Here is a 14,221-nt window from a genome sequence, read left to right as displayed (position 1 = left end):
TCACTAAGACAATAAAGGGTACTAATGAGGGGAGCACAGGTATTGCTGAGTTCAGTGGTGGCTGTCTCGGTAGGCTAGGATTCATAGGAGATGCTGCCATGGAACTGAGTTCCTTAGTGTCAACGGGGATGACCGATTTCTAGAAAAGCTACTATGATAAGCAACAAGGCTGGAACAGCAGCTAGGGTATCTTGACCCACAGGAATCTGTGGCTATGGCTAATAAGTCTTGGTGTTCCTAGGAAGGATTGAAAGCCACCAGGGTAATGCTTGACTTGTATAAATAAAAATTCAAGAGCTGGTGAGAACACTGATATCATTGCAATGGGAAATTCCCAGAGCTGAGCCAGTTTTCAGATCCAGAATCATCAACTGAAGGGGAGGATTTGGTTTCTTTGGGGAAGAAACTTACAATTCCACCACAACTATATGCAATAAATATTTCCCCAGAGTCTTGTGGCTTCATTTCCCTCATGTGGAGCAGCTCCAGAAGCCTATGGATAATCAGCTCCAGGAGCCTGCAGATAATCAGCTGCTAATCACTAATTCTCTGTGTGCCTCCATCATGGTTAATATATAAACAGGAGAACTCACATAAAAGGTACTGAGTTAACGTGCTGGCAGGACATCCAGGTCATCAGCAAGCTACCCAAACAGTAAGAACATTTCAGATTTCAAGCACAGTTCTTTTTTTTTTTTCAGTAACGACTCCTTCTCTAATACATTTGGTGCATAAAGACTTGCTACCTCTAGTTTAATCTAATCCCAGGATGGCATACAGGCAGTTTCCAGAAATCAGAACTGGTACTAGACATGACACTTTCTTGCTGTCTCCAATCCTAACATATCATGTTTGTCTGAACACTATGGCTGCAGCAGTAGACAAAAAGGTATTTTAGAGACTACTAGTAAGAGGTGAAAAAATTCAGAATAACAACATAAGCAAGTGATAGGAGAAAAGAGTGAAGTAGTTGAGTTTTTAGGTAACAGGAGGATCTACTGGCCAAAAGGCTTTTTATAAGGTAGAGAGAAGTACCTTAAGAAATCAAAGAGATTGGAGCCAGAAGGAAAAGGTGGGATGGATTTAAGGTAATCAAATTGTGTATTACTGAATTCAGGAATTTAGAAGGAATTTTCTCAGGGAGAATCAGATTTTCACAGATTTTGGCAGAGACAGAATATACACAACCAAAATGCACAAGAGGCTGACAAAATGTTCCCAGTGATTGAAAAAAAGTGTGTTCAGGAAAGAAAAGCACAATGTAGACCAAGAGGCAGCTATTCTACACATTACTGCAATTTTCAAATACACATATTCATTCACAAGTACTAAATGTTCTATTTACCCCAAATCCAAATTTCACAAAAGAAAAACAAGTAGGAATAGTTGCCTCTCTAGCAGTGTTCAATAAACATACCATTTATTTTAACAGTCCTGAAGTATTATAAGATGTTATAAATTTATTCTGAATCAGATTAGATTGTGTTCAAATGGCTCAATTCTTTACAAATCATAATTCTTGAATGTATGTTAAAATAGTTAAACAGTCATGATGTTTTTTCCATAATTATACTTGATACACATCATTTTAACTATACAAAAGGCAATGCCGGCATGGTTAATGGGACCTGAAGTGTGGTGAGGGGATCCTGCAAGTGAGGAATCCACTACACCTTCCTTCCTACTGTGCCACGGCTCACTCCTCCAGTGTCCCTTGATGTTGAGTGAAACAAAATCTACTGCTTAAGTTTATATTACAGTTACTGGGCTTCGCCCTAGCATTCATGTTCTAAAGTTAACACACACACACAAAAACACTGAGAGAGCATACTTGACAGTTAAAGCACTTCTCCCTCTCCAGTGTGGACTCTCTGATGTTTGGAAAGATTTGATTTACTACAGAAAGTTTTCCCACAATTATTACACCAATAGGGCTTTTCCCCAGTATGGATTCTATGATGTTTATTAAAATTGGAGCTGTGGTTGAAGGCTTTTCCACACTCCTTACACTTATACGGCTTCTCTCCAGTGTGCAGTCTCTGATGAGAACTAAGACCTGCATGCTGACTAAAACTCTTCCCACATTCATTACACTGATAAGGTTTCTCCCCAGTATGTATTCGATAGTGTCGAATGAGGCTGCCTTTACCACTGAAAGCTTTCCCACAATCTTTACACTGATATGGTGCCTCTTCAGTGTGCATTCGCTGATGTTTAAGGAGATCTGAGCTCTGACCAAAGGCTTTTCCACACTTACAGTCATAGGGCCGGTCCACCAAGTGTGTTCTGTAATGAAGGGTAAGGTTTGAGCTGTGGCTGAAGGCTTTCCCACATTTGGTGCATACATAGGGTTTCTCCCCAGTGTGTGTTCTCCGGTGTTTAGTGAGATTTGAGCTATTACTAAAGGCTTTTCCACACTCAGCACATATGTAACGTCTCTCTCCGGGGGCAGGTTTAGGGGGCATTAATTCTCTACCTTTCTTGGAACCTTTGTCGAGGAGAGGGGTTTTTGTACCTCTTTCTTTTTCAAGGTTTACCCACTGCCTTTCTAACCTGGCCTCAAATTTACTGGCAATAACTGTGGGAGTAATATCCTTTCTGAATTCTTCTGCATGGGACTCTTCAGAACTTTTCTGCACATCTGCTGATTTCTCATTCTGGGTGTTTGATTTACAATCTGAAACAATAAGTAAAATAAGGACATGTCAGTTGTTTCCTGTTCTGAGAAGAAAATTATTAAAGGACAAAAAGAATTATCAGGTGACACTGACAGGTTTTGAAGGGTGACCAAATATTGCTCTATGAGAGGTCACAATATCACAGTGATACCAATAAGCCATCATCAAATCTAGTTTACAACACCAGACTTTCACACAAGCCCCCTACCAGAAGCTATATGGTATAAAGAGTACATGGCTTTTTCTGCCAGGAGGAAAACTTTGTATATAGAAGGCAATAAGGCAAAGCCAAGCATATTGGGATAGCAGCAAAGGGAGATGGGTGATGCTCAGGCAGAATGAAACAAGAAAGAAAGAGTACTGAAGGGTCCAATTTGATTAAGGAAAATAAAAGGACAATTAAGGGAGAAGGGGCTAGTGGCAAACTCAGAAAAATCCATATGCTCATAGAAGCTGAATATAAAAGTAATAAAGGAGAACATTCAGTCCATTTACAATCATTCTAGTCCAAGATCCTTCTTTTTTTTTAAATACTCACCTGAGGATGTTTTTTCCATTGCTTTTCAGAGAGGGTGGGAGAGGAAGAGAGAAAGAGACACATCAATGAGAGAGAACATTGATTGGTTGCCTCCCAAATGAGTCCTGGGGATCAAGCCTGCAACCAAGGTATGTGCCCTTGGCTGGAATTGAACCCAGGACCCTTCAGTCTGCGGGCTGATGCTCTAACCACTGAGCAAAACCAGCCAGGGCCCAGATCCTTCTTAATTTGAGTGAAAGTACTTAACTCCCACCAGGGTTCAACTCTTATCATTTAATCTACATTGGCTATGTCTTGTAATTCTTTTGATTATAAAGTATCATTGTTGAAATCAGAGTAAAGCAGTACATCTTTTTAGAACATTTCATTAGGCAGTCACACTGCTAAAAGTCCATCTAACCATCCATACACATGGAAAAGGGAAGTAAGAGAAGTTTCCTCTGAAAAATGGACTCCTCTTGACCCTGGTCACCCCTCTATGGGTACAGAAGCCCCAACTGACAAAGGTACTTCCCTCTAACCTCCTTTTCCTTGTCTCTCTCTCTCTCTTTTTTTAAAATGATTCTTTTTTTTTCTTGCCTGAGGATATTTTTTTCATTACTTTTCAGAGAGAGTGGAAGGTAGAGAGAGAGAGAGAAACATCGATGTGAGAGAGAGAGACACCCATTGTTGCCTCCTGTATGCACCCCAACTGGGGCTGGGAACTGAGCCTGCAACCGAGGTACATGCCCTTGGCTGGAATCGAACCCAGAACCCTTCAGTCCGAGGGCTGACGCCCTAACCACTGAGCCAAACCAGCCAGGGCCCTTGTCTATCTCTCTGTCTCCTGACCATCTATTTCCTTCCTCTGCCAGCAGTAACCACTCAGCTGCCTCTAGGCTCACTCCCTACTCACTGTCTGCTGATGACTGTAGCAGCAGGAGCTAAAAAATCTCTTTCACTCTCCATGATGACCAATCACTTAGCTACTCATATAGGCTTCCCTTCAAGTTGCCATGAATTATGTGTGGGAAATAAGTAACTTAAAAGTTAAAAATTTTAAATAGCCTAATGAGGCAGAAGTTGAAAAAGAATTTACCAGGGACCATTTCCGAATAATCCAAAGATGATTATAACAGGTTGACTAAATCATTAACAAATAAACAAGCATCATCTCTTATTGGTTCATTCAACCTGTCCACACCTCCGTAAACAGACTCTTTATTAAATTCACTTCAACTGACCTTATTAGTGTGTGACATCTGTTCCCATGCTAGGACCCTGAGTCCCACCTGAGGAGACAAAACTCATCCTACCCAATCAGCTAGACCAGTCAAGTCAATCTAAGGGGTCGCCTCACAACCAGTAATTAGAATTAGTCTGTTTCTTCAACCACAAAGGCCACGGGCACTGAGTGGGGGCCTGACAGATGGTTCCTACCTTGATTCTGTCTCAGCTCTGGAATGAAATCCTGCTCTTCACCAGTCTCTTGGATGTACAGGGGTCCCCAAGATTCATATTTGGGACTTGTCTCCACAGACTGTGGCTGTGTGCTGCTCAGGGGTTCCTTTGCTGTTCCTGAAGAGGACATCTCCCACACCTGTTTCTGTTCATTTGGAGGAGGTGAAACCTAGAGACAATTAGGAATGGCTGGGTTTGTACACAGCTCACTTTAAGAACTAGAATGAAAGAAAATCTCAGGAGAGCTACGTAGAATCTCTAGGAAAGAGAAAAGAAAAGCACCCTCCCATTCAATTCTCAAGGCTAAAGCTAGTATAGGATAGTAGGAAAAGGGAGGAAACATGGTCTAACTCAGTAGAAACTTCCATTTTCCTATTCATATTGTATGGACAAAGCCATTCCTTCCCAGAATGTATGCTCCCAATCTCAGAGGATAAACAAAGGTTTCCCCCAGCCTACCTGCTGTCCTGGTTCATCCAGTTCTCGCTCCAGGTCTTCCAGGAGAGTGACGGCTTCTTCAGCACTCTCTGGACAGTGCTCCTGTACCCAGGCCTGCAGCTCCCGGGGCAGGATGGTCAGGAACTGCTCCAGCACCAGCAGCTCCAGGATCTGCTCCTTGGTGTGGATCTCGGGCCTCAGCCACTCACAGCAAAGTACCCGGAGCTGGCTTAGGGCCTCCCGGGGTCCAGGTGTGTCATGGTACCCAAACTGCCTGAAGCGCTGGCGGAACATCTCCAGGCTAGGAAAGCACTTCTCTCTCTCCTCCTCCTCGACTTTCACAATCACAGGTCCCACCCGCTCCTGTGGAGAACTAGGGCCCAGACTTGTGGCCATGCCCAGTACCTTGGTCATCAGATGGACTCCAGAAATAGCCTCACTTAAGATGGGGCTCTTTGTAGCAGGACTATTTGTTCCTTTGGGCTTCTGGTTCTTCAGGGTTACAGGTTCAACCTAAGAAAATAGTTACCATAAAATTACCAAAATAAGTTCTATTTTTTTTATTTTGGTCTTCACAGCACAAGAAATTGTGAAAATTATGGCCCCTATGCTACTACTATATAAAAATTACTGTTCAAATCTCTTTGGAGTTAGCTCAGGATATCCTACTTTGATTTTACTTTCAAAAAAGCACAGTGGCCCAGCAAGCATGGCTCAGTGGTTGAGCATTGACCTGTGATCCAGGAGATTGCGGTTCGATTCCTGGTCAGGGCACATGCCTGGGTTGTGGGCTTGAACCCTGGTGGGGGACGTTCAGAGGGCAGCTGATCGATGACTCTCTCATCATTGATGTTTCTCTCTCTCCCTCCCTCTCCCTGAAATCAATAAAGATATTTTTTTTAAAAAAAAGCACACTGTGGCACTGGCTGGTGTGGCTCTGTAGTTACAGCGTTGGCCCACACACCGAAGGGTCCTGGGTTTGATTCCCAGTCAAGGGCACATACCTGGGTTTCATCAGGTATGTGCCCTTGACTGGGTTTGATCCCCGGCCCAGGTCAGCCCTCATGCTGGAGGCAACCAATCAATGTATCTCTCACATCTCTCTCTCTCTTCCCATCCCTCCCTCCTTTCCACTCTCTCTAAATCAATCAATCAGTGGAGCCCTGGCTGATTTGGTCAGTGGTTAGAGCATCAGCCATGGACTGCAGTGTCCCAGGTTCGATTCCAGCCAAAGGCATGTACCTTGGTTGCAGGCTCGATCCTGACCCTGGTCAGAGCTCCTGAAAGAAAGCAACCAATTGATCTGTCTCTCTCACATTAATGTTTCTCTTTCTCTTGCTCCTCCCCCCACCCAAAGCAATGGAGAAAATATCCTCAGGTGAGAGAGAAAAAAGCACTGTGGCATAATTTAAAAACTACGTTTAAATTAACTTTGCTCTGAAAAGTGTTTTAGAATCTTAGAACTCCTGAGGTTTCAACAGGCTACTGCTGGCTAGGCAAATGTACATTTATGTTATAGCTTTAAATTAGGGGTTTAGATTCACAGATTTAGTGAATACGTTTTAAAAACATGTGTTTTATATATGACTGTTCCCTTTCATTTATGTTTGTGACCAATTTTAGTAATTTTTAAAAATATGAAATGGGATTCTCAGAATAAAACCTCAATATGTAACCTTGCTTTTATGAAAACTTCAATAATTAGAATTCTAGGGATAACAGTACTTGGACTTCCCTCCATGGTACCAATTCTGAAGCATTCTACGAGATGCCAACAGGTGTCCTGATAGGATGAACCAGAATCAGCACCATCCACTCCCTAATGCTGTCCTACACACCCAATTCGCTGCTGGAGTTCCCAAGTTCAGGATTCCTTGAAAACTGAGCCAGGGAAGAAGCACTGCCATCAAGTTTCCTACAATAAAGGCTCTAGCACCAAAGATTGCAGATGTAGCAGTGCTGGGAGCATTTCTTAGATTTGCTTAAAAGTAGACCTCAGGCCCAGCCAAGCGTGGCTCAGTGGTTGAGCACTGACCTAGGATCCAGGAGACAGAGGTTTGATTCCCAGTCTGGGCACATGCCTGGGGTTGCGGGCTCGATCCCGTTGGGGGCATGCAGGAGACAGTCGATCAATGATGACTCATCATTGATGTTTCTATTCCCCCCCCCCCCCCCCCCGCCTCTCTCTGAAATCAAGAAAGATACATTAAAAAAAAAAAAGGAGACCTCAGTGTTGGAATAACTACATAACTGGTTACAAAATTTCACACTCCAGCCAGAAGAGGGCACCCTAACAACAGGAAAGACATCAGAATCTGGGCTACTCAGCTTCTGGGATTCAGCCCAGGAAACTCAACAGGACATTAGGAGCTATACAGCACAGGTGGTATTTAACAGAGACTGTCTTATATCACATTCATGTGGATCTGTTCCCAGAACCTGCAAGTCCACACTCACACATGCCACTGTATCACATGATTGCCTCTTCAAAACATATGCATAGCTGCAATCAAAGAAGAAAAAGTTTCCCTAGATGTTTCTGCCTGGCTGCTGGATGGGCTAGCTCACTAGCTAAGTGACTTGAGTTCTGTAGTGTCCTCAATTCAAATTCATGTTTCAGCAAGACCACAAATGAATGGCAGACTGGCCACTTGGCCCCCTTCTTCCTTGCTGCATTCATTCTCCTTGGATATCTCATCCAGTCGTGTGGCTTTAATTACCATCTAGATACTCACAACTGCCAATTTATCTCCAGCCTAGACCTTTCCTTTGAAGTTCAGACTTATACGACCAACTACCCACTTGACATTGCCACCAGCCTGTCCAATGGCATCTCAAGCTTAATATGTCCAAAATTATACTCCCCATCTTTCCCCCCAAAAGCTGCTCATCTCAGTTAATGGCAGCTCCACTACAATAGCCTCTTAGTTGCTTCCACCCTTGCCCCCTCAGTCCATTCTCAACACAGCAACCAGAGGCCCTGTTCAAGTCGGATTACATCATTCCTCTGCTCACACCTCTCAAGGCTTTGTGTGTCATACGGAGTAAAAGCCAAAGGCATCATAATTGCCAAGAAGGCCTCACAAGATCTCAGCCCCTGTTGCCCTTGATCTCATCTTTTTTTTTTTTTATGAATTTTTTAAAAAATATATCTTTATTGAACTCAGAGAGAGGAAAGGAGAGGGAGAGAGAGAGAGAGAAACATCAATGATGAGAGTCATTGATCAGCTGCCTCCTGCACGCCCCCAACTGGGGATCGAGCCCACAAGCTGGGCATGTGCCCTGACCGGGAATCGAACCCCGATCACATGAATCCTAGATCGACACTCAACCGCTGAGCCCCGCCCCGCCAGGCCCTTAATCTCATCTTGTACTTCTCCCTGTTCCTTCTACGCCAGCAACACTGTTCCCTTGACTTGTGAGACACACTCCCACCTCAGAGCTTTTGTTGAGGCTACTCCCTTTAACACTTCCTGCAGATTATACATTTCTTCCAGACTATGCATGCCTGGCTCCCTCATCCCCTCCAGGTTGTACTCAGATGTCACCTTCTGGCTAAGGTAGCCCTTTCCCATGCTGTTTTAAACTGCACACTACTCTCCCTCACCTCAGAACTCCTTATCCTCCTACTCATTTCCTCCATATCACTTACCACCATACAAATGCTATATATTTTACCTTTTTTGTTTTTAAACTGTATGTCTCCTTCCTTGAATATCAACTCTTGAGGGGAGGGACTTTCATCTGTTTTGTTCACTGCTGTACTTCAAACACATAGAATACACCTAGTACTTTGCAGGTACTCAAATATCTGTGGAAAGAATGTGATACATGGATCTTTGGGGCTACTTTTAAGGAGTAAAAACTGTAAAATTGTTTTTCTGTTTTATATGTTTTTATTGATTTGAGAGAGGAAGGGAAAGGGAGAGAGGGATAGAAATATCAATGATGAGAGTCATTGATCAGCTGCCTCCAGCATGCCCCCTGCTGGGGATCAAGCCGGCAACCCAGGCATCCAGGCATGTGCAGACTGGGAATTGAACCTTGATCGCCTGGATTATAGGTCGATGCTCAACCACTGAGCCATGCTGGCTGGGCATGTAAAATTAGGTTTTAAAAAATATCAATACAAATTTAAATTTAAAAAGTATGGCAGTAAGAACTGTTTAGTGTAATATAGACAGATGTTGATACAGAATTAGATAAGTGTGTATACATGGGTTACTGTGGAGACATTTACTTCTTAACTCCATCTGCTGTGAAGGTCCAGAAGCAATGACATCCCAGTAGCAATCAGCATACACAGTGCCCAGGTCTTGGTCTCTAAATATCATTCTCCAATAAAAGGAACTAGAGATGGAGAAATAGCCGATTCTAGGTCAAGGAATATACAAGCTGAGCCTGGAACATCCTGTAATGCCAGAAAGCATTAAACAAACAAACAAAAACCACAGCGAGGCAAGTTAAAGGGACATGGAAGCCAACATATAAAAGCTCCCAAACCCGGCCGGGCGTGACTCAGCAGTTGAGCATCAACCTAGGATCCAGGAGGTGACAGTTCAATTCCTGGTCAGGGCACATGCCTGGGTTGCAGGCTCGATCCCCAGTTGGGGGCATGCAGGAGGCAGCTGATCAATGACGACTCTCTCATCATTGATGTTTCTATCTCTCCCTCTCCCGTCCTCTCTCTGGAATCAATAAACATATATTTAAAAAATAAAAATAAAAAAGTAAAATAAATAAAAGCTCCCAATAGTCACACTTGAAACAATCTGAGTAACAAAATAAACAATGTAGAACTGGATTATAACCTTAAATGTAACATAAATATCCACAAGCCCATACCGATGTAAAAAAAGGTGACTGAATAAATAAATAGGGGAGAAAAGACAAATCTCCCATACAGAATTATTCCAAATAATTGAAGGTGGAGCTTGACCTCTTGGGTGAAGGCAACACTTACAGACTACTTCCAAAAAGGGGCTAGGGGAAAGTAACTAGTAGAGAAACCTGACAAGCTCTACCTCAGCCAGTTGATCAAAATTAACATCATCATGGTCTCTGTATGTGTATCTGTACACATACATACACACACACACAACTACTACTCTGCCATAAAAAAGAAGAAACACTGCCATCTGTGACAACATGGCCAGATCTTAAGCATATTATAAGTGAATTCAGTCTGCCAGAAAAGGACAAGATCCATAGACTTCACTCACATGTGAAATATTTTTTAAAAAAAGTAACAAATGAACAAACAAAACAAAATGAAACAAACCACAAACTCATAGATACAGACATCATAATGGTAGTTACCAGAAGAGGAAGGGCAAAAGTGGTAAAGGGGGGGTCAAACTATACGGTAATGAATGGAAACCAGACTTTTGGTGTAGGGAGCAGAAATAGAGATATTGAACTATAATGTTGTACACCTGAAATTTAGATGTTACTAACCAATGGTACCTCAATAAAAACAAATTTAAAACAGATTAATATTAGTGATGTCATGTGCCTTGATATGATATGAGAAGAGCACTTCACTTCTGTAGTCTTCCTCCTCAAAACCCATAACCCCAGTCTAATCGTGAGAAAAACATCAGACAGATCCAAATTGAGGGACACTGTACAAAAAATACATGACCAGTAGTTCTCAAAACTGTGAAGTTCATCAAAAACAAGGAAAGACTGAGAAACTGTCACTGACCAAAGGACACTAAGTAGACATGAAGATTAATGTAATGTGGTATCCTAGATGGGATCCTGGAACAGAAAAAGGGCATTAGGGAAAAACTAGGAAAGTTCAAATAAACTTAATTGTAATGTACCAATGTTGGTTCCTTAGTTGTGGCAAACACACACAGTAATGTAAGATGTTAACAAGGGAAACTGGGTGAGAGGTAGATGGGGACTCACTGTATTATCTTTGAGCTTTTCTATAAATCTAAAACTATTCTAAAATTATTTAAATAAAAAATATGGGGTATTGGGGCAAACAAGCAGCTTTAGTAAATGCTGTTCTATCATGGAGGGGTGGTAAAGAGAAATATGGCTTTTAACAACACTTAATGATGTTGAAACAGACCATCGTTAAACATTTTAAAAAGTTGTGAAGCCTTTTTTTAAGGATTTTTTTTAAAGGCACCTGCAGTGTCTGTAGGAGCAACAATAATTTCTGACTCTTCCAATAACTGTCAGAATATTAGCCTAATGAAACAGTTTCTAGATCAATTTCAAACATAACACAAAGCCTATTTTTAATTTTTTTAAAAACACCTTTTTATTTTATTTATTTTTTAATTCTCACCCGAGGACATTTTTTCCATTGCTTTTCAGAGTGGGGGGGGGGAGAGAGAGAGAGAGAGAGATCAATGTGAGAGAGACATATCGACTGATTGGCTCCCGCACTGAGCCAGCAACTGAGGTACTTTCCCTTGGCTGGAATCAAACCTGGAATCCTTTAGTCTGTAGGCCAACACTCTAGCCGCTGAGACAAACCGGCTAGGGAATATTTTTAATTTTATCAATTACTTTTAGCTTTGAACTAGTTGGCAACATTACATTATTTCATCCTCTGAAATCACATATGCCATTTCCTAGTTTGGCAATTCTATCTCCACAGGCTCAAAGGTTATCTGCAGAGGTTTAAAACAAATCTTCTCATATCACCCAGCTGTTTAAAATTACTTAATTTTTTCCCATGGTAAACAAATCTCAATCTGGCCTCTGCCTCCCCTTTCAGTCATCACTCCCTTTTTCATTCCCTATGCTCACTCAGTGCCCAATGCTTATGGCAGGCTTCTACTCATCTTTCAAGTGTCAGCTCAGCAATTAATCCATGAAAAGATGCTCAATCTTAGTTTTAATTAAAAAAATGCTTCCGCCCGGCCAGGCGTGGCTCAGTGGTTGAGTGTCGACCTAGGATCCAGGCGATCGGGGTTCGACTCCCGGTCAGGGCACATGCCCGGGTTGTGGGCTGCAGCCGATCAATGACTCTCTCATCATTGATGTTTCTCTCTCTCTCCCTCTCCTTTCCTCGTTCTGAAATCAATAAAGATATATTAAAAAATAAATAAAAAATAAAATGTGATAGTACTCACATCTAAAAAAAAAAAAAATGCTCCCACCTCAGACTGGCAAATATTAAAAAATCAAATCTGACAATGCTCTGCATTGATTTTTTTTCAACCTGAAGAAAGCCAGTAATTTCACATTTGGTCATGTTGAGTTTTTCTAAAGGTTCATTTAGGGATGCCCTCCAGGTCATGGCTCCTGAATTTTTCTTAATAAAGTACTCAAAATCAAAAAGCATGTAGACGGGAAATGGAGGCTTCATTACTAACTCACACTGTCTTCAAGCACAGTGAACTACTTTTTTAGGCTATCTAGAATTTCAGCTAAGGAGATTAATGCCCTGGCCAGGTACCCCAGTTGGTTAGAGCATTATCCTGATACCCATGGTTTCAAGTTCCGTCAGGGCACACACAAAAATCAATCAATGAATGCATAAATAAGTGGAACAACAAATCAATGGTTTCCCCCCCCCACAAAAAGAGATCCATTAAGCAAAAGTTCATGGTCTACTATAAGCAGAAGGCTTTTGTTCTGTTCCAAGTTCGTTTTTATTCCTCATTTATGCCAGTTTCCCAAAGCATGCATGTCCTTATAACAGTGCCCCAAATCCATTCTGGAACGAGATGAGGGATAAATAAATCAAATTATCATAGATTTTAACAATTTAATGCTAGAATGCCTTTAATACACTGTACATAAAGTCTGTACACGAAAACTCCCAAGCAGGCAAATTTGATCATTTTTGAGGCACCGAATTCTGTTAGTCTAATTGTTAACGAGCTTTTTTTAAAAACCAAACCTAATTGTGCATCATTTTTTTATCTTCTATCTTCACAGACCCCAGTTCAGTTCTAGACCAACACTTACTTTGTCCGTAGTAGCCTTACAATGCCTAAAAACAATCGTCTTGCCGTTTAAGCCTTTTCTTATCCGTCTGTTTCAATTGTTCCTTAAATAACATTAAGTTTCCAAGAACCTCACCTGCCAGATCACCTTTCTCTTGACAAACTTTATAAACAAATGGCCCTCTAATACCGTGTTTCCAAACTTGAGCAGATCGCTGTTATTTGTATGCTTTTTTACATTTATTGATCTTGGGGGAGGGGGAGGGAGGGAAGCAGGGAATGAGAGTAAGATTTTGTTGTTCCACTTATTTTTGCATTCATTGGTTGCTTCTCGACGCTCTAACTGAGTACCCGGCCAAGGCCTTGCATGCTTTCTAACCTGAACAAAGACCAATGGGACTATTCACTCTTTTGGATCAGACACTACCAGGACTTCTAAAGAGGTTCGGTTTCTCAGAAGAGGTCCCCAACCCCCTCAGGCGTGTTTCAACAATTAGCCCCGAATTCGCACCTCCTATTGAGAGCCAGGGAAAAAGAGGTGGTAGCTTCTGCTGGGCTCGGGGAGCGCACAAAAACCTGCTCTGAAACTGCAAAACAAAGTTTCATTTGTTAAAACCATGGGAGGACGAAAAGGCTTTCCAGGGAGCGAGCGCCTCTGGGCTGGGCAGGGCTACGGGGCTCCTCCCCACAGCCCTTCCAGGACCGGTCTGGGGGTTCCTCGGAGGCCACCGCGGTACACCGACCCCACCCTCCCCGAATCCTTTCGACCAGGGATCCCTCTTCCGCCCGCCAAGCTAGCCCGGGATCAAGAGGCTCACCGTGAGTCAGAGTCGCAGTTGGCACTGGGACACCCAGACGCGCACCACAGCAGGCGCAGCCGGAAGTACGTCACAGCCCCTCCCGCAGACAGCCGCGCGCGGCCGCAGCGACCCCTCTAGGAATTCTGGAGATCTCGGCATCTCGGTAGAATTGAGGGGCCTCCGAAGCGTGCGGAGTCGCCCCCAACGCGAACCAGCTGGGATCTTGTCACCCCGCCCCCTTTTGTTTTTTACTTTGAAAGGTCGAACCTGAAGGCTGGGGCTTCGACCGGAAAGGAGCATATGGGGGGGGGGGGGTGTGAGGTCTGAGCTCCATGCCATTCGACCTAAGAGAATCTGGAGAATTTGTTCTTAACCGTACGTAGAAACAAGGGGAGAATGAAGGACAAA

General features: G+C 42.8%; 1 protein-coding gene across 4 annotated transcripts; it reads right to left on the bottom strand.

Annotated features, from left to right (window-relative positions):
* Positions 1–1,395: 1,395 nt before the first annotated feature.
* Positions 1,396–13,898, bottom strand: ZSCAN21 (zinc finger and SCAN domain containing 21). Of its 4 annotated transcripts, XM_087815548.1 has the most exons (6): positions 13,832–13,865; positions 9,335–9,444; positions 8,773–8,905; positions 5,116–5,607; positions 4,636–4,825; positions 1,396–2,677 (listed from the first exon to the last, which is right to left on the bottom strand). In XM_087815548.1, the coding sequence occupies exons 4-6, from the start codon at positions 5,506–5,508 to the stop codon at positions 1,839–1,841; spliced, it is 1,422 nt and encodes a 473-aa protein (XP_087671674.1). In that variant the 5' UTR covers positions 5,509–5,607; positions 8,773–8,905; positions 9,335–9,444; positions 13,832–13,865; the 3' UTR covers positions 1,396–1,838. The 4 variants fall into 4 exon arrangements, with proteins under 4 accessions (XP_087671674.1, XP_016073209.1, XP_087671675.1 ...); XM_016217723.2 differs by lacking the exons at positions 8,773–8,905; positions 9,335–9,444 and having other exon boundaries at positions 13,832–13,898; XM_087815549.1 differs by lacking the exons at positions 8,773–8,905; positions 13,832–13,865 and having other exon boundaries at positions 9,335–9,621.
* Positions 13,899–14,221: the final 323 nt, after the last annotated feature.

Source organism: Miniopterus natalensis, chromosome 3 (genome assembly GCF_054644295.1).
Source record: "Miniopterus natalensis isolate mMinNat1 chromosome 3, mMinNat1.hap1, whole genome shotgun sequence".
Taxonomy (NCBI): Eukaryota; Metazoa; Chordata; class Mammalia; order Chiroptera; family Miniopteridae; genus Miniopterus; species Miniopterus natalensis.
Note: the sequence above shows the minus strand (reverse complement) of the source record. Positions and strands in the feature narration are given on the sequence as shown.